Here is a 25,591-nt window from a genome sequence, read left to right on the forward strand (position 1 = left end):
TTAAGCATGACTGTCTTATGTATGAATGTTGTCTCTGAGTGAGCGAAACTGAAATTAACTGTTTTAATTGATTTGTTACATATTTGTTAATTTAAACTGATTTTTGTTTTTTTTTTACTAAGATGTAGGATGTCTCAGAGACCATAAACCAATTGTCGCTTTCAAAATGTCAAACTATGGTTATTCATTTAATTGAATATAATTTAAATGTTTAGACATACAAGTTATTGCAATACATTGGTTCTGTTCGTAGTAAATTATTTTAATCTTTAAAATTGTTAGTTAAATATAATATAATATTTATTTTCATATCGCAGCGCTCTCCTTTGTAGGCGGGGAATACATAGTAACCAGTGTCGTGGATTTTTATTGTGCTTCCGATATTTTGAAGTTGGAAAGATATGTTGTAGTGAAGTTGTATACTTTGCTTTTTATTTAGTGAAGTCTTCAGTTGTACTATGTTGCATAATGACAAGATTTAAGTGTGTAACGTGTGTCGCGTTTTTAATATTTATAATTAAGCTTTAGGTAGTTTGCGGTTCCGTGATAACTGCTGTTGCCATAAGTATTCGTTAGGTATGGCTGCTGTTGAAGCTATTGATCCTAGTGTTTATGTACAGTTGCAAACTGAATTTGAGGAAACTCAAACGAGTCTAAAACATGTCGAAGACAGTATTAGAAGGCTGACAGGAAGAGAACCAGATGAGTTTCGAGTGCCGAGTTTAAGGAGGAACTCTTCTAGTGTTAATAATTCTGTGAAAAGGATTTCGGGATCAGTACAACATGAAACTAGAACTGGTGATGATAGGCCATCATCTAAAAGACGATTCTCTGAAAGTGGACTTAATCGGTTAGGAACACGGGTTGATGATTCACGAAACGTCGAAGAAGACAGTGGAGATGATGATCCCGAAGTGAAGAAACCTACCCTTCCATCGTCTGTTGTGGCAACACCTAAAGATATTCGTAGTCGTCGTGACACGATAGAAGAGCAAAAAAATGATGCTAGAGGAATGGAAAGAAATCGAAGGATGTTCGGAATGATTATAGGAACACTCCATAAATTTCAGGATGAAGAAAGTAGGAGGAAAGAAAAGGCACAGAAAAGAGCAGAGATTGAACAGAAACTCGAGGAAGCTGCTGAAAAAGAACGGGAAGAACTTCGCAAAGAAAGGCAAAATCTGTTTTTATCAAGGAGAGAGAAACAGGCCCAGTTACGCCGCTTAGAGCAAAAGATAGAATTAGCAAAGATGTATGATAAATGGGAAGGTAAAAAGAAGTTACTCCTAAATTTTATCCAGACAAAAGCAAAGCCGCACATAATGTACTTACCTAATAAACATAACCAGGAGTCTCAGAAACGTTTAAAAGAAAGTCGGCAGAAAGTTGAAACACTTATTAAATCCCAGAGATTAAAAATGGAAGCTGAACTTAAAGAAATTGATGAACTGTATAAAAAGGCAGACCTTGAGGAGGAAATGGATCAAGGGGAAAGTACAACAGATAAAGAAAATAGGGGACCTCTTGAAGAAAAGTTAGAAAATGGTAAGCAGGATGATAATTTAGAAAAAATGTCAGTTGATGAAGAGCCTGTTGTATTAGAAGAACAGGAACAAGAGCAAGAGGAGCAGAAAGTTAGTGAAGATAAAGATGCTGTGCAGCCTGCAACAGTTGGAAGTGAAGAAGTTACAGCTGAGGAGGAAAAAGTTTTAGAAGCACTGGGTGATCCTGAATTTGAACCAATATATGATGAATGAACTATGACAAGATATAAGTTGGTATCAAATGTGAGGTTTTATGTAATTATGAAATTTTAAGAGTGATATTGTAATTTGAATGTGAGGAGTTACCAAGAGAGAGAAAAGCAGTTCCCTTAAAGGGTAGCAAGGTTTGGACTATTCTGAATAAAGTGTTACATGTAAACAAAATAAACCAGAGGATTGACAGATTCACTTAAGTTTGTTAGAATTTTCGAAAGCCATAATAAATATTATCAAATAATCTTTTTTTATATCTTCATTTCAGTAGTAATCATTTTAATTAACAGTTTATGGATGAATGAAAGTTTTTAAAAGAAATAATTTATTTTAAATTAAACAGCATTAGTTTTATAGTATGATGTGATTAAGTACATTTTTAATTAGGTGGGGGGAGTGGCTTTGAGAAGTAATTCAGGAAGTTACAGTCTATTGATTTGAGTAACATTTAATTAATGTTTTTGAAATTTACCTCCAGCAATTTATGGTTTGAAGGGTTTACATTTAGTTAAGATACGTGCAGGTAAACCAAGTTTTGAATTGGTTGTGTTTTTGAAAACCTTGATAGGCCTGTTTACACTGAAACATGAATTTTCAGAGTGACTCTTTGGGGGGCTAACACAATTTAGGCAATCACCACCTGAGTTAACCTGGACCAACAAATCATATGTGAAAAATTTTTACCAGATGTGTTTATTGTTATGGTTATCACATGATGTTATATTTACATATGTCTGTTGTTTATAGCTGTTAGTATTGCTGGGACAAGGGTATTGTGACTGAGGCATCTGTTTCAAGTGCAAGATTGGAAGAGGCACAAGTGTTAAGGGATTTAATCATTTAAGTTCATTTGATATAGCTGGGAGGAGGGGAAAAACTCCGAATAACTGCCCGAGTCACAGAAACACCTCATCCTAGCTTTGGCCATTAGCCTCCATGTCTAATAACTTTGGATATTTGTTAAGTGAAGCATAATCAACCTGTTATGCCTAAAGGCCACATTACTGAATAATCACTAGATAGTTTAATTCTGTAATTTAGCTGGTGCCACTGCCATTTTATTTTATATGTGAGGGCAGTCTTTTCAGACATTTTTATCTAATTCTAAAATTGCATTTTATTTCATTCCTAAAGGAATAATAGAATTTTTATCTAATTCTAAAATTGCATTTTATTTCATTCCTAAAGGAATAATAGAGTGAACTGTTATAATATTTGGGTTTGACAGTTAATTCTACCTGATGGACTCCACTTTCTAAACTCATTTTCAGCACAACATTTATATTATGTTGTTTAATATGTATAACACACACACACACACACACATGTGTATAGCCTGGGATATACGTTAGTTTACAAAGAAATAATTTGTACATTTTAATTCTTGAAGTCAATTTCATGCTTATATTATTTTATTAATGTTTCATGTACATGGTGTTATTTATGACATGTTTATGAAAGCATAATATGATACTTACAGCTATGGCTGTTCGAATTTTAAAAAAAAAAAATGGCTTTGTAGTTTTCAATGGTAAAAAAATAATAAGAATAAGCAAATGTACCTAGTGTGAATAAAGATTTTATTCACACAAGGATGTCTATGCACTGCATCGTATCCAGGTATCATCGTTAGGGGCATGATGGCCAGGTTTTTGAGTGGTTTTTTTTAGATAGACCAAGGAACACTTATATGCATGGTTAAGGGGGGGGGGGACATAATCCCCTTCTGTCCCCCCTGGATATGGTCCTGTGTACACATATTCTTTTTTATTATCTGTTACCATTGAAAACTCCATAGCTGTTTTTTAAAATTCAGAGAATGATAGCTCTGTAAACCATTCAAAATTGGACACATTTATATAACTTTTTTTCATATTTTTCAGGTCCTGAATCAATCTTGAAAGTACAGCTCACATATTATGAAACGCTCTTATATGTGTTTATATATATATAAAAATCCTTTTATGATTTGCTGTTTGTGAAATGCAATTGTCATTATCAAGTGAAATCTTAATTTGTGTATTGACTATGGTAAGCTTTCTGTTTTTGGTGTTCAACAACAAACTAGCTTGAAAACACAGCTGGAAACTAAAATTTTTATAATTGGCACTTGAAAAGGCATTTACATTCGAATTTTTTCTTTTTTGGTCCATTGCATATTTTGAAATGAATGACTGAAACCACAGTGTGGTGGGGGGCTAGCCTTGGATAGATTCATTTGAATCTTTTCCAGAATTAAAAGATTATTAAAGCTCCCAGTTGTTTAAGATATTCAAAATTTAAACGGAAAACAATTTAGACAGTTTAGAAAAAAGTGCTGTTTGGAGTGCTTTGTTAATTGCATTTTAATATAGGTGCACACTGTAAGCATAATCCTTGGGTTGATATTCTTTTTTTTTTTTTTTATTTATATAATATGATGAATGCATCTAGCAAAATGTAGTCTTGTGTGTCCCTAATTTTAATTAAAGTAAATGCTGTGCCATTGCATTATAGCTAATATATGAGTGACAAAAAGTTCCCAGATCACGGCTATTCAGTTGGCAGGCCATGTCTATTTATTGACAGTCTTGTGGCATGAGAGAATTCATATAAGTGTATTATTTTTATACACACATGGTTAAGGTCTTTTATGAATATAACCTGTAAGCATGCCAAGAAGTGTGCTATAACAACATTATTTTATATAACTTCAATTTAATAACATTAAATATAGGAAAATTATGTTATAAATCATATGAAAATTTTGCTATTATAAGTACTAAACTGTACTGTCAGTGTGATTTTTTTTTTTTTTTTTTTCCCTTGAATATGGCTATTATTGGCAAAATGATGCAAATAAAAAAAACAAACTTACACAGCATCAACTGAAAAAAAAAAAAAAAAAATACTACATTTTCCCATTTGTTCTAATATTTTGCCCAAGCCTGTTTTAAATTTATTCAAACTACCCACTTCCACAACACTAGGTGGCAGTTTATCTCAGCAATCAGTTACTCTGGCTGAAGGCAAATTTCTGCACACCTGTTTAGCAACCTTCCACTTGCGATTTAAATATGTACCCTGTGTGTCATCCGAGAAAGGGTAAAGATACCATCAGATTTTAGTTTACTTAACCCTTTTAAATTTTTATAAACTTAAATTTGATCTCCATGCAAATGCTTAGTTTCCTTTTCCAGATCGTGCAATTTAAAAAATTGCATTCTTTCTTTTTTTCTTGGTAAGAATATCAACTAATCTTGTCGGTCTTCTCTGCATCCTTCCAACAGGTCTATATCCTTCCTGAAGCAAGGTTTTCAAATCTGTATGCAGTACCCATGTGTGGTTTAACCATTCTGTTATATAATGGGATAATCACCTCTCTGTACCAGCTTGCAAAGTTCCTGTTTATCATTAACTGAATCAATGAGTTGTCTTGGCAGCACTACTCATTGAACTTCCTGTTGGATTGTATAATTATCCCTAGGTCTTTGGTTTTTTAGATGTGCATTCCTTGTTTAGTTTTAACTACTGTGAACTGTGTTTTAACTACTGTTTAACATGTGCTTTATATTTTTGTTCATCTGCTCCAATAAGTTTGAAGCAGAAGGAGGCATCAGTACATCATGACTTAACAAAAACCAAGGCCATTTAATTGCCATAATGTTAATGAAAAATAGATTCCTAAGACTCCCCTTTTTTTTAGAAAATTAATTATAGCATGACCTATCCCAAAAACAAAAAAAAAATTGAATCCAAAATCATATTTTATGCTGTCTGTGACAACATAATAGAACTTTACTATACTGCATCACATGGCCTAATACTAAAAAAATAATAATAATAATAAATAAATATAAACATCCTGTCTCATGACAATTAATTGGGTTAACTTGCATTTCATTTTGCAGGTTTGTAGCCAACATTACTTTTAATTGTAAAGATGATTCTTACAGCAGAAAATGTGATGGTTGATAAAATTCTTGTCAAGGTTACTTGCATTGAAAAAATGTGTAAGGTGCATTTTAAGATAACCTTATCGAGATGAAAAGGTGTGGATGTACATTATTAACATTCATATGCAAGGTACCACATCAACTCAATTTAGTTCATTATCTTGTTATTTGATCCAACAAAGATTATTAATATTGAAATGGATGGAAATTAAAAGTGCATACACAGCAGATTCTTTATTTCTTGTTATTGTCAACAATTGTACACATATTAACTTCTAATTGGATATAATGAGAATCCATGTAATGAGTATTTTTTCTGATTTTCCTCAACTTTTGTAATTTTTAGTAGTATATAATTATGTTTTAGTCATGATTTTAGTAGTGCTCCCTGAGCAAGTGCCTAAGGTAAATTTTGTCCTTGTGATCATAAGTTGGCTAGTTTTATTCTAAATGGAATGTTTATATACTTATCTAATACATTAGAGTTTCTGTCAACAAAATGTGTGATAACATGTGAATAACATCATGCATTTATAATTTTTTTCCCTGCAAACTTCAGATAGTATTATATTTATACTTATAATACCAGTTAAATATATTAGATTATCAGCTGTTTGAGTAGCTACTAGTTTTCTGATTTTAAGATATGAAATATTCTGCCATGTTCTATATGCTATCATTTTGCTGAATGTCAAGCTCTGTATTCTCAATAACAAATTTATCCAATATGTGTGCACTGAATTCATTGAAATACTAAATGCTTGGCAAACATTTCAGTTAGATTGTGCCATCAGCATATTAAAAGGCTATTTGAATCCATTATATTATATGGAGGTCAAATTGAACCACTACCCCATGTGGCTGTTAGTTTCCATATGTTAATTTAAATAAACCTAACTGTCAACATAATGAAAAATTAGGTTATGAAAACAAGTATATTCACAGTGATTTCAATAAAAATCTTTTTTGGTACACACTTTTTTCAATTATAGCCACAGTAATTAACTTCATCTTTAATTATTTAATTATATTACTTTATGAATAAGTAATAAGTAGGTTAGTGAGGACACTACAAAGTGTACATTTGTATTGCACAAATGTACACTGAGTGGACAGAAATTATGGGATACCTATCTAGTAACGGGTAGGTCCACCTTTTGCCTGGATAAGGGCAGTCACACAGCGAGACACGAGTCCACTAGTTCATGAAAGCATTCCACAGGCACTTCCATCCATGCTTGCTGCACCACTGTCCATAATTTCATCACATTCCTGGGCGGAGGATCCAAAGCTCGACTGAACCTTTCCACAGCATCCCAAAGATACTCCACGGGGGTTCATGTCCGGGAATAGGGAGGCCATTCCACGGTGGTAAAATCTGCAGAATGCTTTGAACCATGTTCTTGTCACCGTGGCTCTGTGGAGAGGTGCATTGTCCTGCTGGAAGAGTCCATTGCCTTGTGGGTGCATGATGACCATGAAGGGATGCAAATGGTCTGCATGAATGGACACGTAACCTCGGCCATTCAGAGATGCATCAAGATGTACCAGAGGTCTCAACATGCCCCAGATCATTACCGACCATCTGCCTGCCTGAACAGTTCCTTGTTGTCATGGGGGATGCATAGTTTCATGTGGTTTCTGCCAGATATGCACCCTCCCGTCTGCTCGAAAAAACTGGAAACGGGACTCATTGGACCAGGAGACCCATCTCCAATCATCCAAGGTCCAGTGCCGATGTTTTTTCACCCAATTGAGGCATAGAGTCCAGTGTCATGGTGTTAGCAATGGGACTGGTGGGTCGACGGCTTCCATAACCTATTGCTGGTAATGATTGCCCGATGGTCTTGGAGGAGATGTTTCTGGTCCCTCCCTCGTTGAAGTTGGTGGTGATTTGTGCCACTGTCGCTTTCAGTTGGCTGAAACAATGCAAGACAGACGTCAATGGCCACTTTTATTCACCACCTTTCCCCGCCCACAGCGATGTTCACGATGAGATGTTATTCCGGAAATGGTTTATTCTCTATACACTCTTACTACTGTTGAACGGGGATAGTGCAATTTCTGTACCACCTCTGCGATAGAGTGACCCATGCGTCGGGCACCCACTATCTTCCCTCTTTCAAAGTCGGTTAACTCACGACATTTATCCATACTGACATTGAATTATCTTCTACGTGAATGCAGTGATACAGTGTACCTATATACCTGCCATGCGGGTGGGTTCATCCACTAGCGAGATGGGTGACAGTGTCACATTGCCCAGGAACCAAGTATCCCATGAATTCTGTCCTTTCAGTGTCCATTTAATTTCTTTATAAAATGAAGTGGCAAATGAAAGTAAGCTTATAAAGAATTAGCCAGCCAAAAAAACCCCCTTCCCACATCACCTGTCCATCCCCTCCAATAATTTGTTTAGTTCTTCCTTGAATTTCTTCAACCCACCCACTTTTACAACAGATGGAAATTTTTTCCAATAATCAACCACTTTTTGGCTGAAAGCAAACTTCTGCAACCATCCTTTCTCAATTTGAATTTATGTTCCCTCATTTGTATAGTCTGAGTAAGAGGAAGAATACCATCAGGTGAATTTTTAAGGCCTTCAATTGGATTGAGCTTACTCAAATCCATTCAAGGCCTCAATCAGACTCCTTACAGGCACCTAGTCTCGTGACACTGCAATTTGCAGAACTGAAGCTTTCCTTGATGATACCACCTTTTTGTTCCCTTCATCAGTCTCATTATTCTTCTCTGCACTTCCAGCATATCTACATATTTTCTACATGAGACCTGTATGCTGTACTCACGATGCAGCCTAACCATTGTCTTGTACATCTTTTTTTTAGCAAATAATGTATAAAGTTATTCATTTATTATTCAGTTATTCATATGTATATCTCACACTATATATATATGAATAACTGAAGAACTAAAAAGGAAAATACTTGGGATTTTTGTGCATGTCAAAATAACTGCTTACTTTAATAATTAGTTTAATTATTGATTAAAAATCATGCAGTTTATTGCATAAAAAAAAAAAAAAAAAGGTAGAGTGCAGCCATTATCAACCCACTGCAGGATGGAATCCTCCTCAACAATTCATGCTGAGGGAAATGGACCATAATCTGCCACACTGGTCCAGTGCGGGTTGGCAGATCGACCGTATTCAGCAGTCAGGGGCTTGAACCCCGGTCTACTCAAAGAGCGTGTGCTACTGCACTCCCACTCATGACCACTCGGCTACGGAGGCCGTATAGTGGTCTGTAAAAAAAAAATTCCAATTATGTTCTGTTCTGATCATGTTGCTAAGCAAAGGATGACAGTAATTCTTGATGCATGACATAGATGCCCCCTAGAATGTGTGAGGTGCTTATCAACCCCACACACTTGCCTGAAATGCTAATTAATCATTGCAAGTATTTTGCTTATACGAAATTTTTAGAAATCTTCAAGTACCGTGTTAATAGACTAGAAAAGAATAGCGAAAGCTTAAAAAGCGGTACTCACCTTGAAATTAATCTGCGATGGTTTACTTAGGTAGCGTGGTTAATGTTTAAGTTGAATTGTTAAATTGAAAAATTAAAAGGGAGGGAAGTAGGCAAAAGTTGACTGAGTTAAATGGGTGCAAGGAAACAGAAGTGTACAGATCGAATCCTTGGTTGTCATCGAAATAAAAGAAAGAAGAATAATTAAAAACTATGTAAGTGAATCCGGTGAAGCCAATAGTCTTTACGAGGACTTTCGTTAGTTAAAGAACGTCTTCAGTTGGCAATGTGTGGGGAGAGAACGCGCATGGTATTTTAAGAATAAAAAATTATACTCTCGTGATGCCTTTTTTGACATGTGGGAACTTTAATCTCGAGAGGTTCCAAATTGGAGAAAGATTGAAGGGGAGTTTAGAATTTAGAATTTTGAGGTTAGAGTGGTGCTTGTACCATTCGATAACTAGAGCTTCATATTGAAGTATTCTGTAGCTGGATTTTAGTTTAATGATGGAAATGGCAGAATCAATGAGCGGGTTGTCGATTCTGCCATTAAAGTTCCCACATGTCAAAAAAGGCATCACGAGAGTATAATTTTTTATTCTTAAAATACCATGCGCGTTCTCTCCCCACACAATGCCAACTGAAGACGTTCTTTAACTAACGAAAGTCCTCATAAAGACTATTGGCTTCACCGGATTCACTTACATAGTTTTTAATTATTCTTCTTTCTTTTATTTCGATGACAACCAAGGATTCGATCTGTACACTTCTGTTTCCTTGCGCCCATTTAACTCAGTCAACTTTTACCTACTTCCCTCCCTTTTAATTTAACAATTCAACTTAAACATTAACCACGCTACCTAAGTAAACCATCGCAGATTAATTTCAAGGTGAGTACCGCTTTTTAAGCTTTCGCTATTCTTTTCTAGTATTTTGCTTATTTAATGTAGTGTAATCTAACCCACAAATTGGTAGAGTAAAATTACATTAGATTACCATTAAAGTTATGACAGTGAAGAAATCAGTGACTAGTTAACAATTAATTTGCATTACATTACTTTAAGAAAATGGAGTGACAGGTGCAGGACTACTTTAAAGGATGTCTTTGTGAAGATATCACACCAAGGTCTGAGTAAATGAATTTGTGTATATTTACCTAATCAGTAAAAAAATATAAAATTTCTATTGATGGAATTTCCTTAGATATCAGAATGTTGAACATAATTGCTCAAGATAATTTTTGAAAATTTTTACAATTGTTATTTAATAATTTGTGTTGATCCTACAATGCTATAATAATGGCCGAGTTGATGTAACAAAAGCAAAAAAAGCAGTGAAATACTGTGTGAACCCATGTCTAAGTTGAAATTTAGCTCTGACTATATATGTGACTTAAAAAGCGCTCTATGTGGATATCCGTACATGTTTAACGCTCTAGCAGGTGCATTGCTAAAAGTCGCACGGATTGGCATCTGAGCCTTCCACGATACCATGGAAATATTTAGAATAAAGGCACTCAACAATTTAAAATTGGGCACTTCTTAATGTATGCATTATCTAGACAGCATAATAAATGTAAGAAGAAATAATGTGTAAAAAATTTATTTTTTATAAATTAACATAAAATAAGATTAAAAACTCACAACAGCTATTAGATATTTTCATGAGCATGTAAATGCACATAGAAATGGCCTGTGGAATATCCTTTAAGCATATATGGCAGAAATATGTTTTTAAAAGTTTTAAAATAATTTATAAATTAAAATGTTTAAGAATAAAAAACTTTAAAATAAAAGTCTTATAATAAGTGTTTCATTATATGCTTTATTTAAAAAATATTTTAAAGAATTTCAGAGCCAGAATTTGCTCCACCATATTCCTGCAATTGATTGAATTTCTGCAATCAAGTACATTATATATAAATGGATCAATCATAAATAAGGTTGACAATAAATCTGCAAATGAAATCTTGGATGTGAATGTAATTATAAAAGTTTACTTATTTTATTTTTAGTATTGCGCATAATAACAGGCAGATGTGAAATTTATGTTGCAATGCATTCAGAAATTTTGTGTATGCTAATACACAAAATTTCTGCAGTTATATTTCGCAGGTCAGGCTGTGCTGGCTGGAAACTGGTACTAAAAAACTGAAATAAGAATTCCACTTACACAAAGTGGACTTTACATTCTCCACAATCAATTGGAGAATGTCAAGTCCACTAACAATGGTCTTGTGATCCGAATTACATTATCCACCATAAAATTATAATTCAGCTAACACATTTTAAACTGAAACAGTGTGTAAGATATGAAAATCGAAACAGGAAATAAATAAATTTTAGTCCCTCTTAGATGTAATTTTTCTTACCTGGGATGTTCATTTTTATTACAAACTCGTAGTATTTTCAACAATTAAGCCTTTTTACACGAAAAATCAGCTTAAGAATTGGCATGTACAGAGCACCTGATACTGTGTTCTGATATTTTTGTGGCCACACAGTCAAATTTTAGAAAAATCAGAGGGATGCAGATCAAAAGTTAAAATTATATTAAAGAAATATTAAAATTCACACATCACTTTGATAAACATTTTAATTTTTAAGTTTTTTCCCCCTGCTAATTTGCATGTATTGACACAGTCATTGGATTAACTCCCAATGGCAGATCATAGAGTCATTTTGACAGCCTCCCCTCCACACCTTAGCTTTTTTTTTGCATTTAAAAACTACTGTTCATGCAGTAGTAAGTAACATTGGCTTTCATTGTGCAGGCTTTCTCCCTGAATAGAATCTAAGTGGCCCAGCATGTATGAGTTTTTGCATGTCTGCCAGTGGGTTAAGTTTTGTTATATGAGTGAAAGAGTTAGAGCAAAGATTTAGACCATTATAGAGCAAACAAGTCAATTTAGAACAAAGTGAATAGTAAAAGAGAATCTGGTATAGGTATCCTAGAGATAATTGTTTAATTATGTACAGGAGTACTGAACACAAAGGCATTTTGCAACTGCTAATTATAATTATCATAACTCAACACAGCCATCTCTATCCAGTTGTGCATTGATCCTTATACTGTTCTACACATTTCATTTCTATACATTTGCCTTTATTATTATTATTATTATTATGTGGCAAATGATGAAGGAAAACAAGCTTATATAGCATCAGTCAAAAAAAAAAAACATTTCACCAATTCATCCCCTCCGAGTTTGTCCAGTTCTTCCCTGAATTTATTCTATCTATCCACTTCCACGACATCAGATGGAAGGTTGTTCCAGTGATCAACCACCCACTAGCCAAAGGCAAACTTCCTACTATTAGCAAAATAATGCAAAAAAAAAAAAAAAAAACCAGTGTGTATGTAACATTCAATTTTTAAATATTCAGTTTTGCCTGATGAACTCATCTATTTCTCCTTTGCTCCCATTTCTTTTTATTTAAGCTTTCCAACTCTACAAGATTACAAAATTATTGTTCTAGAAGTTCTTTGGCCAAAAGCAATTAGTGAAGCTGTATTTATTTTTTATTATTTTATTTTTTTTTTAGTTTAAATGTACATGCCATTATTTTTGTGGACAGAAAGAAAAGTTAACCAATGTATACTTTATACTTAAATTATACTAATGTATAAAGGCAACATGTGACAAAGCCTACCTCAGTCCTGTCACACTAACATAGATATGGGTGTTTAAAAAGTATATATTTAATATATTATAATATTATAAAACTCTATAAAGAGTATATGATAGTAATTCCTTTTTTTTTATTTTGGTATATCTTCTGGAATAAAATAAATTTAATGGTGGTACTGCCATTGAATATAAAGCTTACTAATTGCCATTTTGCTGTGTTCAGGTAAAGAGTGGCTAAACTACTTAAGCTGTAGGAGCATATACAAATCATAGCAAGATATGAAGTGTGACTGACTGTTATCTAAGTTCTATTGTTCTCAGTACATCTTGTTATCCATGACACAACACAGCACATCAAAATGTTAACCTCCAAAAAGCATACTCTACGGAAATTAATATAAATATGGTTTATATTAATGATTTACGAACCCTAAATCAAAAGCAAAGCAAAGCCAAAAAAAAAAAAAATTCTGTTAGCATTAAACTAAATAACTATGCATGCCTTCAATGTGATACTTATGCCTGCTTTGCTGAACACAGACGGCTGATGTGTGGTGGAATCTTTGACAATGCAAGCCTCGTTTCTTCTTCAATGGATCTGAGTCTCTCCCTCTTTGATGTTTTAATTTCAGTCAAGGTCGAAAAGCTCAGTTCACACAAATATGAAGCTGAAAATGGTAATAATACATTAATTGCCATCTTGGAGCTAGCCAGGTATTCTTTCCTTATTGACAACCAAAATGTGTCCAACTGCACTTCATGATGTTTTAATCGCAACATTCTGTCTGCCTTCAGATCTATTAGTTCCTCTTGTACGTTCATCGGAAGAGATTTTGCATCTGCAACAAATGGATCATGAACCTAGTTGAAATCTTTAACGCTCTCTCCAAAATAATCCTCTCAAAACAACACTCCCAAAAGTTGGGAATAAATAATGTACAGTTAATCTGTTACAATAGGTAAAAGTTCTTGGTTGTCAATTTCTAATCATAATACATATAGTATCATTTATAAGTATACAGCTTCAGCAAAGTTTGCGACACACTGATCTAAGTCCAAAGATGGAAGCAAACCATATACATGTGGATAGTTATACCGTTTTGGATCCACAAACAATTCTCAGTTAATATTAGTCATCCATGCAATTAAGCCATATGCTTTTGCTGACTGCCCCCCCCTCCCAAAAGAAGAGAATAATAAATAAAATATAAAAATAAACAATCTATGCATTTCCCTCTCAACTGACCTTTGAATTTTCCCAGGCCTTATCTACCATGGAGGTAACTTATTCCAACAACTCATTGGCTAAAAGAAAACTTCTTGCAGTCCGATCTAAATCTCTTTTGCTATAATTTGAACTTATGGCCTCCAGATCTGGAATCATAACGGTGAAAATTTTGCCTTCATTAATTTTACTATCTCTCCCAGAGCCTTACAGACCTCAATCAGGTTCCCTGTAAGGTGACTGGTTGCTAAGTACTGTAGCCCATAGGAGGAGAAATTTGAAGGTTCTCTTTATTCCAGTGCCCTTTGCAGATCTCACCAAGTGGGTTGCCCATCTTTAGACTTTCAAGAAGCTTGATGCCTTTTTTCTTTCATTGTTATGTGAGGTTGACCATCAGTTCAAAGATGGGAAGAAACAGAGGCTTTCATCATCACTGACAAAAGTGTTACACTGTTCAAACCATGTTCACCTCAGTCCAAGAAAATCCATAAAACAGGCTGCAAGAAGTGGAATGATTTTTTATACAGTTTATAGTATATTTTAATTTAAATATGTTCAGAAGGTTTCGACAGGCATATGGGATTTCCCCGAGCACATTATTTTTGAGCAGATTACTCATCTGTTCAGCAACATTATCTGGTCAAACAAAGCAGTTTTCCATGTTGAAGGATTTCTTAATTACCACAACTCTCACTATTGAATCCATCCTCCCAGTTATGGTCCAGAAATGATAGTAAAGAAAACGTAATTAAAGCAAAAATTTTTTTTTTTTTTTTCTCTCTCTTTATGAAAACCCCAAATACGAAAGGTATTAAACATGTAAAGGTATTTTGGTTTGGCGTGACCACGGTGAGTTATGTTTTCTCAATTCAAAATGAGAAAAACATTGAAGAAATGATAATTCATATAGGATGATTCTCTCCACATTTTTCATTAACTAAAGGAAGATAATTACTTTTATGGAAGGTAGCTAGAACAGAAAGTACCAGTTGTGAATACCCTGCTGGGGGTTCAGATCTAACATCTTGTGACTTAATTTGGGGCTCTAAACTATTTTTTGGCAATGTTCCCAAAATAGTTTCAGAAACATTACCCTTATTTTGGACTTCATGTTCAAACCTTTAAATTGTGTACCACTTCAGATGCAGGGGTGCCTTGGTAATTCAGGAATATATATTAAAATCACTTTTCTCATGGATTTTATGAGACCAACCAAATACATTTTGGTTGGTCTACAAACTTGAAGCACAACGAAAGCTTTTTTTTTTTTTTTCATCCAAATTAATTACTTAAACTAAACAAAATTACAATGGGTTACTTATCAGATACCCTGTAGAAAGGGAGGAAAAGGTGAATCTACACTGATAAGAAAATTAATGATTTTATTTATTTATTTTTTAGTTTAAGTAATTAATTTGGTTTTATTTTTTTCAAATTAAAAGCCTCCGGAATCATTTACAGATTTATAAAGTAACAAATATGTTTAAAAACAGTATTCAAATCCGGTAATTTTTATTATTTAAAAAAACCATCCACAAAATTTACCTTTCCACTTTTACTTTCAAGGAATAATGCTGAACATACTTTATTGTTAAAATGCAAAGTATAATTCTTCTGGATCAGTCAAAATATAAAACTGTAAGTACTGATATTTTCAATGTGCCTTTTCGATTCAAGTTATGTGAAGAATTCTTAACTCTTCTTATACTTAGAGTCTGGAATAAAAGTTGTTACAAGAACTTGTTTTTCAGGAACCTTAAATTTAATTCCAAAATGACATTACATTTGCAAGTATCAACAGCTAAAAGATCTTTGCAATGCAGTGCACACGTTATATTACCAATGTAGTGTGCATTACACATTTTTGGTCATTGGAGGGAATGTGTTATTAAATGTCAGTGATAAACTGTTTTATCAACTTAGTGTTCACTATAAAGTTATTTTAGCTATTTTTCAAGAATAGTTCTGGTTGAAATCCTCTTCCCAATGCACACTCACACCTTCAATATATTCTTTGGATGTACAATGCAGTACTGGTAATCACATACAGAGGACTGATACAAAAGCAGCAGAAGTTAATACTATCATTTATGAATAGCATTCTTTCTTGAAAAAATAAGAATAAGTTCTATACTACATAAACATTGAATAACTGATCCAGTCTGAATGGACTGGATCAGCTTCCCCATCGTAGTTTCATTTAAAAAAATTTTTTTTTGTCCATTTCATGAGTGGTGTGTCCTCTCTGGCAGCTTAGTCAGCATGACATTGCTGGCTAAGCTGCCACAGAGGATCACTTTAAACATTTCTGAAGTCCGCTTCAGTAGTTAGCTGGTCTCAGGGGAATAGGGCTTGTGTTATTCCAGGTTTTTCAGTCTACCAACTGTACAAATATGAGTGACAGGCTCTGGTGTCATTAAAATAAAAATAATCAAAATAATAATGTTGTGTCCACCATAAAATCATGTATGTATTCAAGGTGTTGAATCTGATTATAAATTTCCTGAATTTTTTTTAACTCAATGTGCTCTAACAGAAACTTGTAGGAGTACAAGAGGACCACTTTTATCCTAATGGTGATTTCTTGAAAATAGGAACTTTAAAAGACAAATCATAAGGGAAAACTTTTCTTGAATGGTATTTTGAATTACAGTTGAGTGAACAGAGTGTGAAAGAGTTTTAAGAAAAGTGGGGTTGAAATGGTCCCCCATGGAAAATAGAAAATAAGTGTCTCTTATATAACCAGAATTGGTTATAAATGCAGCTAGCATTCGTACAAATTCTCAGGTTGGTTTTTAATGTACAATTACATTTAATGTTTTTCAACATTAACAGGCTCTAGTGTCATTAAAATAAAAATAATCAAAATAATAATGTTATAGTATCCACCATAAAATCATGTATGTATTCAAGATGTTGAACCTGATTATAAATTTTGGTTTTTAACATACAATTACATTTGATGTTTTTCAACAGAAAAGGCACTTTAATGGAGCTGGGAAGATCATTCAGGAAAAAATTTATTTACTTAGATTTATAACATCAGTGCAACTTATTAAATTGTGAGTTATATTTAATTGTCCTGGAGTACCATGATACAAAACCATTTAATTTCTGACTGCTAAAATTTGTAAGTCCTAATCTTGTAGCTTGATTTATTGATATTATTTTATATTTAAATTGCACATATTTCTGTTATGTGAATTGTTCGGTGAGGAACTATTAAGTGAGGTTATTATTATTTTTTTAATGTTAATGGCATTTTTGCAAATAAAGCTGTAAATTTTCTCTTCAGAAAAAGTTGGGTGCTTCACTTGTGAAATCCCTGATGATATCACATTTGACATATGCTCTCTCATATTAAGAAACTAGGTGATTAAACTTGAATACACTCATCATCAAAATGAAATTTACTAATATTTATCATGTACACAGGTTGATTATTATTGTGACAGACCTTCCGAGTCCAGTGAAATCATCAGAGGAGTTTTAAAAAAAAATAACATTGTACAGAAGACTATAACTGCATCTTTTATAATACAAAATCGGTCATTTGTTTTGAACTTTTATGTATATGGCTGTTTAATTATGTTATGTGGAGAGTTTTTGCTTTTAAACAGATGTGGATTGGTTTTTGCTACAACTGTATTCTGTGTAGTATAATACCTAATCGGCTTAAAGTAAGCCAATTAAGTATTTTTACAAATCAAGATAAGCCAAAGTTTTGTTTTCTTTGCTACAACTGTATTCTGTGTAGTATAATACTTAATTGGCTTAAAGTAAGCCAATTAGGTATTTTTACAAATCAAGATAAGCCGAAGTTTTGTTTTCTTCATGTTCCACTCCTATTTCTCTGCATCTGATAAAGTGTGTGTAGATAATTGTTGCTTATCAAATTTAAGCATTTTGGCATTGCTTTGGTAGATGGAAGGGTAACCCTTTTATATGGGAAAACTATTGGAAAAATAGCCATATTTTTTAGGGAGTTAGAATAATTTGAGTGACTATAGAATAGGGTTTGAAGGATTGTATTTACATTTTAGATGGGTAAGAAAAATGTATTAAGGAATAGTATAAGTACTCCAGAAATGCTTTTTAAGTTAAAATCAATAATTGTAAATTGAATGACAAAAATGAGCAATGCTAAATTAATGTTTGGTATAATAAAAGATATGTAAATAAGTTATTGAAGTCTTGTTTAAATATTTTATATTTTAAGTATTTGAATGAAATGATATCATTCCTCCTAGGTCGTGCATTAAGGTGTTGTTTGCATCTTTATGATACCTGATAAGTGAGATGAATTGTTATCCTCAAGTTTCTCAACTAATACTAGAGTATCTTAATTTTTTTTTATTTTAGAAAAAGAATTTTAAGATGTTGAAAATTCTTATAGTCTTATAAAACCCTGTTTATTTTTACTTTTAACCTTCTAAGTGTTAAAAGAACTTAATCAGACTCAAGCTTAGAAGTTATTCTAAATGTTATTAATAGCAGGACTTGTATCCTTTTATAGTAGACCATAGGTAATGATGATCATGCTATGGGACAACTTGGTTGCAGTATGCTCTATATGAGCCAGGAAAAGATGCATTCTGCTAGGCAAAATCATAAATGTAACTATAGCATAAGGCCAAGGCCCCAATTGTACTATCTTTCTACTGGCTTTTTTCTGACACAGAAAATGTTTTTCCTAGTGCAGAGTTGGTTTGGCTTCAGCCTTATGTGCAATTCTACCAGGAATCATGGGACACCCCTCTGCTGCAGGAAACTGAGTGAGGCTATGGAATATGCAAATATTCTGTCCTGTGAAGATTAGCCTGGAATTTATTTCAAGGTATATAGAGAATGGTGGGCACGCTGAAAGAGTGATGTCACATGAGGATGAGGGGGGTGTCACTTAAATTTGCATATAGTCACAGGAAAACCAAGTGTTTTCCAGACAGATAAAGAGCTGCATGCCATGAATTTTCATAAAAGAGCTGTAGTTCACAAACTTTTGGTAATGAAAACAAATGCACACCATCAAGTTGCCCTCACAAGTAGTTGAGGCTGACAGTTTGAATAAATTCAAAGGTCAACTGGATAATTACCTGTTTGAGAAGCAAAACATAATTTGTATTTTCTTATCTACTTGGGGTTTTTTTTTTTTTTTTTTTTGCCAGTGCAGCAAAAGCCTGTGGCTTCCTTGCACTATATGGCAAATACTATTGTTATCTATCAGACTTTGAGAAAGGTCTTATCGTGGGTGCACGTTTAGCAGGAGCCACAATTCAAGAAAGGAAAAACATAACTGGTTTCTCAAAAGCATCCATCTCAAAGGAATAAATGTGGCAGAAAAACAATACTTCAAGAATGAAGCCTTTGTACTCTAAGGAGGATTGTACAGAAAAATAGGCCATCTACCGTGCAGCAAATAAAAGCTGAATTCAACCAAGCCCAGCCCTAACCTATTTCAACCCCTACCATGCACAGGGAATTGAAGAATTTGGGTATTGGCAGTTGTCTGCCTATCTGGAAGTCATTTCTTTCAGAACAGTGTATTATCAATTTTCTGACGACATGACTTTTTTTCATTGTTCCACTGTTTGACCCTGTTTACTTTGTTTAGACAACCCAAGCATCTGGAGGTGGTATCATGATGTGGGGAATTTTTTTCTTTGGCAGGGATTAGGTCCATTGATACCGGTAGAAGGTCAAATGTCATCCAGGGAGTATCTGAATTTTGTCGCTGATCAACTGCTGCAATGTTATACATTTATCCTGAAAGTGATGGCCACTTTATGAATGACAACGCAACAGTGCATCATGCAAGTTTGGAGAATGTGACACGGATTTGCACCATTTTTCTTGGCCCTTACATTCACCTGATCTCTCAATCCTATCGAGAATGTGGGATATGCTGGAGAGAGCTATTCTGTAATGACATCCTCTTCCTTCAATTGTGACAGCTGTGCATTATTTTGTTGGAAGAATAGTTACAATTAGACCAAAACACCTTATGGAATCCATGCCACACCTCACGCTTTCTGTTATTTGAAACAAAGGCAGCCAGCCCAATTCGTTACTAAATAAAGGTTCATATTTTTTTGTTGAGGGTTGAGTATATATACATACTGGGTGGTTATAAAATAAGTTTCCTATTCAGGAGACCCTAGTGTCAAAATGGTTAGAGTTAGTGCTGTGAAAATCAGTGGGTAGGTCATTTAGGGTATGGGGAAGTGATTTGTAGAAGGGAAAAAAAATTAGTTCAAATTTCCAGTGCTGCATATATGTAAAAGTTGTCATTTACTTCAAGACATGCTGCTTATGCAAATGACATCCTATTAGATAAAAGCAGAAAGACCAATGCCACCGTCAATAACTATTATGGCTCTTACAAAAAAAAGAACATGCTCTTGTAGTAAAACTGTTCTACCAGAATAATAGTAATGCTAACGCAGCACTATGTGAATATTGGAAACTTAAAGATTTGTGTAAAGGACCTTTGATTTCAATGGGGCTTCAAAAACTAATAAAGAAATTTGAAGCGACTGTGGAGTTAGGTGTAATTCCAGGCAGGGGACAACCACGTATTGGAACAGAGGTAGTGGCGGTTGCAATGGTCAGAACATGAAACACTACCAGTCAGTAGTGCCTGCCAGAGGTGCATCAAGAGACTTGAACCTTCCTTAGTCTACTGTGTGTAAAGTGCTTTGAATAAGTATACACTGGTTCCTGTAGCGTAGTGCAAGAACTAGTCTTGTGATCAGCAACAATGAATAGACTTTGCTTTACGATTTCTGGCTCATATGGAACTTGAAAATACATGGGCTTGAATGATCTTGTAGTCTGATGAGGCACATTTCACTCTTCAAGGGGCTGTAAATGCACAAAACTGCCGAATATAGGGAACTTCTCATCCATCTGCTGTGCATGAAAGACCACTACAAAGTTCGTACATTACAGTATGGATTCACAGCAGAGGTTATAATTGGACCATTTTTCTTCGAAGCGTCTACACCTCATGGCCCCGTAAGGTGTACAGTAACTAGTGCACGGTACCCGCGCTCTTCTAAGAGATCACATTCCCGCTCTGCAAGAAAGGCAATGCTCGGAGACCGTAGTGTTCATGCAATATGGTGCCCCTCCCCACATTGGTCGACAAGTGAAGGAACTGCTCCATTCAACATTCGGAAATGATTGCATAATTTGTAGACTTTCTGCAGTTCTGGCCAGCCCATTCATCAGATCTCAATACCTGTGATTTCTGGTTATGAGGATACCTGAAAGACAAAGTTTACCATGGCAGCATACAGATGCTTATCGATTTGAAAGCAAGCATTAAACAGATGTAGCCAACATCCCCAATGAGATGCTATGCAAAACTGCATCGCATGCAGTCCTCCATTTTCAGAATGTCATCTCAAGTGAAAGATGCGATCATGTTTACAGTCCCAATTTCTCCCCTGGTGGCAGAAATTTGAACTAATTTTTTTTCTTCTACAAATTGCTTCCCCATACCCTAAATGACACCCACCGATTTTCACAGTACTATCTCTTTTGACACTAGGGTCTCCTGAATAGGGGAACTTATTTTATAACCACCTGGTACATACTCAACCTTCAACTCACACACACACAGTACTAAAGGTTCTAATACCTTTCATGTTTAGGGCTTTCGTTAAAAAAAAAAAAAAAGTCTAACAAGATGAATGCTTGAAAGACCATTGTGAGATGCATTCTATTTTTAGAGGGAAGTCAGCCAGAGAAAGTGACCTCGACTGCAGTTATCTCATCGGAGTAAATGGTATTTCAGATGAATGGGACTTGAACTGTCAAGATTGCTGTAAATACAAATTGAAATAAATACAAAAGTATATTTACTTTTATTTTTTTCCGTCATGGTACTTTGTAGCCAGCTAGTTGTACTCACCTAGTTCATACAACATTGCTTATACCGCATCAAGTTAAAGCAAGACTATGAAAAACTGAAAAGGTTAGTTGTTTTGGATGTTCCAATTGTCTTGAAAATAATTGGCTTGCGCCATGTGCTTTTGTGAATGACTCATCCCCGGTATTACCAGCAGGATGGCAGTACTTTCCTGGAAAACATCTTGGTTTTTGTTGTGGATGTATTCATTCAGTTTATAGCTGAACAGGCTAAGCATACGAAGTCAGTCTTCACAGGTTCTAAAAAAAAAAAAATTCATGAAAAACATGCATCACATACAATGGTGTGGCCTGCTCTATCATCCTGGACAGGATCTTGCAGTGAAGAGGATTTTACTTCACTGCAATTAAAATGCTATGAACCAGTGTTAAATGGGTTTTTTTCAAAGAAACTGGTCTACATCACTGACAGAGTAGAAAAGTACATTTCTCCTTAACTATACCTTTTGTCTGTATGCATTATTTTTGCCACCACAATCAAATGACACTTGCAAGTACAATGGTTTGATTCTGTCAACAAACCATACAATATCCTTGCATTAGTACTATTTGAGTGTGAATGATTACAGCATAACAAAACCTGTATTGCACACTGATGACAAAAGCTCTTACTGATAGCTGTGTTTGTGAGAATGAATAAATGGTTGTAATAAATGTATCCATTTTATCAGTGGCATACTTCACAAGCTTGGTCCTTGGTGAAATGTAACTCTTGTTTTTGTCTTTTCCTTTTGGGCCTCCCTAAGTGGTGTCATCTGATGGTGTAGCTGTACCATAGGATGATATGCTGCTAAATTGTACAAGAAAAACATATATATTGGTCCACATGATATAAAAAGCAGGATCTACTTTATAGAGGTAAAGGTGATACAGCTGAATGGGATTAACTAGGCATGAAGCTAATAGACCTTCATCATAAAATAGGTACGAGTGTTCGTGCAATTTCTGCCACATTGGATGAACTGTTCTAAAGATGTGGAAGACTACAGTTGTGATGATTAGGATAGAGGTCAGGCAGGTCAAAGCTTTAGCAGACTGTGCAAGGAGAATCAAATTAATACCTGACTGCATATCACAAGCATTAGGGTTATGAGAAAACAAGATTGAAAATACATGGACCAAATGATTATCCTCTTGGATAATCATTTGGTCTCATTATGGATAAGATTAAATGCAAAATGTCAGTATTAAAATAGAACTATAAGTTCCTCTGCAAAATGTGAGAATTCAGGTCGTCATTAGGAAAGATATGTAGTGTATAATTTTCTTGTATATAATTTTCTTGAATTAATTACATAAGCACAGACTTCAATTAATGCCTTCCTCGAATGGTATAATGTAGGTAACTAATCAGTGGAAAGGATAATACACCACCTGTATGAAATATGAAGGTTATTACTGTGGACAATCAGCAACGTAATGGTAGACCAGAACTGAAATGAATGTTCTTTGTGGTAAAGGGGGGGGGGGCAGTAGATAACAGAATTCAATACTCTTAATAAACCTGAAATGCCTTAACTGTGTCACCAAGGACAGAGTCATTCCCAACTTCATTGTAACTTATTTTACTGCAGTTGATAAACCAGTGCAACACTTAAAAATAGGCCATGCATTTTATGGTGGAAGTATACAGGTTAGATTTCACAATGTATATAACAGTGTTCATATACATTACTCCAGGCCGACCGGGCTAGCCAGGTGGGTAAAGTGCCTGCCTGGCAACCCAAAGGTAGCAGGTTCGAATCCCGTCTCGGGCTTGAATCAGAGTAAAATGCAAAAACTCTGGGAGGTGCATTATGGCCACAGAAGCCGATGTGCCAACAAAAACAAACAACATTACTCCAGAACCAGTCAGCCCCATACAGTAGTAGTTTGAATATTATGTCATATTTAAAGGGATGTCTATCTTTTTAGATAGTTTGGTTAGATGAAAATTCCTTGCCTGTTTCCAGGCTTAAGGTCTTGTTCCTCAGCTTTCTCACGTGCCCTGTGCTTTATATTCCAGAAGTTGCCTTAATATTATACTAGGAAGGTAAGCTAAACTTCCCAAGTAAGTTGTATCTTTCACATATGAGATTCTGCTGTTGTTACATATTTTTAAGTGGTCATTCCCATCTCTTTGGCAGGTAGTAGTAACAACAAGAAATATAATAAATTATTTAAAATCTGGCACCCTTTGGGGATTGAGAAGTGCCAGATTTTAGAGGTGACTGATTTAGGTGATTGAGCACTAGATGACATACCTAGTGATTGAGCAGTTTTAGCAGAGTACATTTCAATAAATATTAAGTAAAAACATATCTGTAAACAGTTATAATGAACATTCTATCCTTTCATTTGTTTTTTGAAGGGAACAGGATTGAAAATGCAAGTCTTAATTCCCTCAGCAAAAACAAACTTGCCTTTGTAACATGTTGCACTACTTTCAACAGGTAGTTTTAGCTATATTACAACTTTTGAAAATTGATTTTATATGCAGAAAAAACATAGAAACAATTGTATACACCTGTTTTGTCTGTGTTGTCACTAGAGAACTACCTGCTATCAGATGAGGGACCAGCTAGTCCTGAAAAGACTGGCACATTGGTCTCATCTTTTAAACAAATGGCCAGCTAACCTTTTACAGAGGCCAATCTGCTTGAAAGTAGTCTAGAACAGAGATGCTCTTAATTCTCAAAGCAGAACAGAGTTGCAGAGGCAACTCTGTTCTGCTTTGAAAATTAAGAGCATTGCATTATCTGTGCAGTTTAAATCTTACTAGCTGCAAAAACAGATTAGTCTTAGTCCAGGGTTTCGTGCACAACTCTCATTAGGAATGCAGTGATCCTAATTATAATTACAGGATTCTCCCATTAGCTCCAGCATAGTAAAGTGGAGCTTCACCTCAAAGGGAGAAAGAGAAAAAAAAATATATATCCTTATCTTGGGACTTAAAAAAAACTGATATTACCTCATTTTTATAATTACTCTGATATTGCACTACTTTCAACAGATAGTTTTAGCTATATTACAAATTTGGAAACTGATTTTATATCCAGGCAAAACATGGAACAATTCTATTTCCCAAAGATTCTCTTAATTAGCAAGTTTAAGCCCAGCTCATAGGCCAGAATGATTAAAAGCAACCACATTGAGAAAACTGGTCTATGATTTGGATCATCATTGAAGCATGTAGCAGCTTAGGATGATGCATTCTCAAGCTAAGAGTTTTGACCCCTTAAGCAGGCCATCATACAAGCAGATGTATGGTGCTCACCATTTTTTTTTTTTTTTTTTAGTTCACAAACCATTACATAAGTGGGCAAGTGATATACTTTATTGACCATTCAATGTATCTTTTGGGCAAAAAATATAAAAAGCCATCTGAGATAACGGTTACTGTTTAGTTTTCATTTTGATATTTTAATTAAAAAAATTTAATGATATTTGTCATCTCAAAAAAAAAAAAAAATCCAAGCAAACGTAGTGGTGGCGACTAAGTGGAAGGAAGCCAAAAAACCACTTTTTCTCATCTGGTAGGTCCCAGCAAGCCTTACAATTTTACAAAACCACTGACCTCAACTACACATCGAGACACAATATACTATGACTGAGGTAACAACTCACCAGCTAAAGAAAAATTTCCT

The 25,591-nt window shown here is 34.5% G+C and overlaps 1 protein-coding gene across 1 annotated transcript; it reads left to right on the top strand.

The window, feature by feature from the left end:
• Positions 1-466: 466 nt before the first annotated feature.
• Pnn (desmosome associated protein-like protein pinnin) lies at positions 467-1,969 on the top strand. Its single transcript, XM_090369912.1, has one exon. It carries the CDS (start codon positions 579-581, stop codon positions 1,755-1,757), a length of 1,179 nt encoding a protein of 392 aa, XP_090226038.1. The 5' UTR covers positions 467-578; the 3' UTR covers positions 1,758-1,969.
• The last annotated feature ends 23,622 nt before the right edge of the window (positions 1,970-25,591 follow it).

Source organism: Mastigoproctus giganteus, chromosome 3, assembly GCF_048544385.1.
Source record: "Mastigoproctus giganteus isolate SK-2022 chromosome 3, ASM4854438v1, whole genome shotgun sequence".
Lineage (NCBI taxonomy): Eukaryota > Metazoa > Arthropoda > Arachnida > Uropygi > Thelyphonidae > Mastigoproctus > Mastigoproctus giganteus.

Excerpts from the sequence above, each read along its gene's own strand:
- Pnn (XM_090369912.1), top strand. The coding sequence starts at position 579 with ATGGCTGCTGTTGAAGCTATTGATCCTAGTGTTTATGTACAGTTGCAA.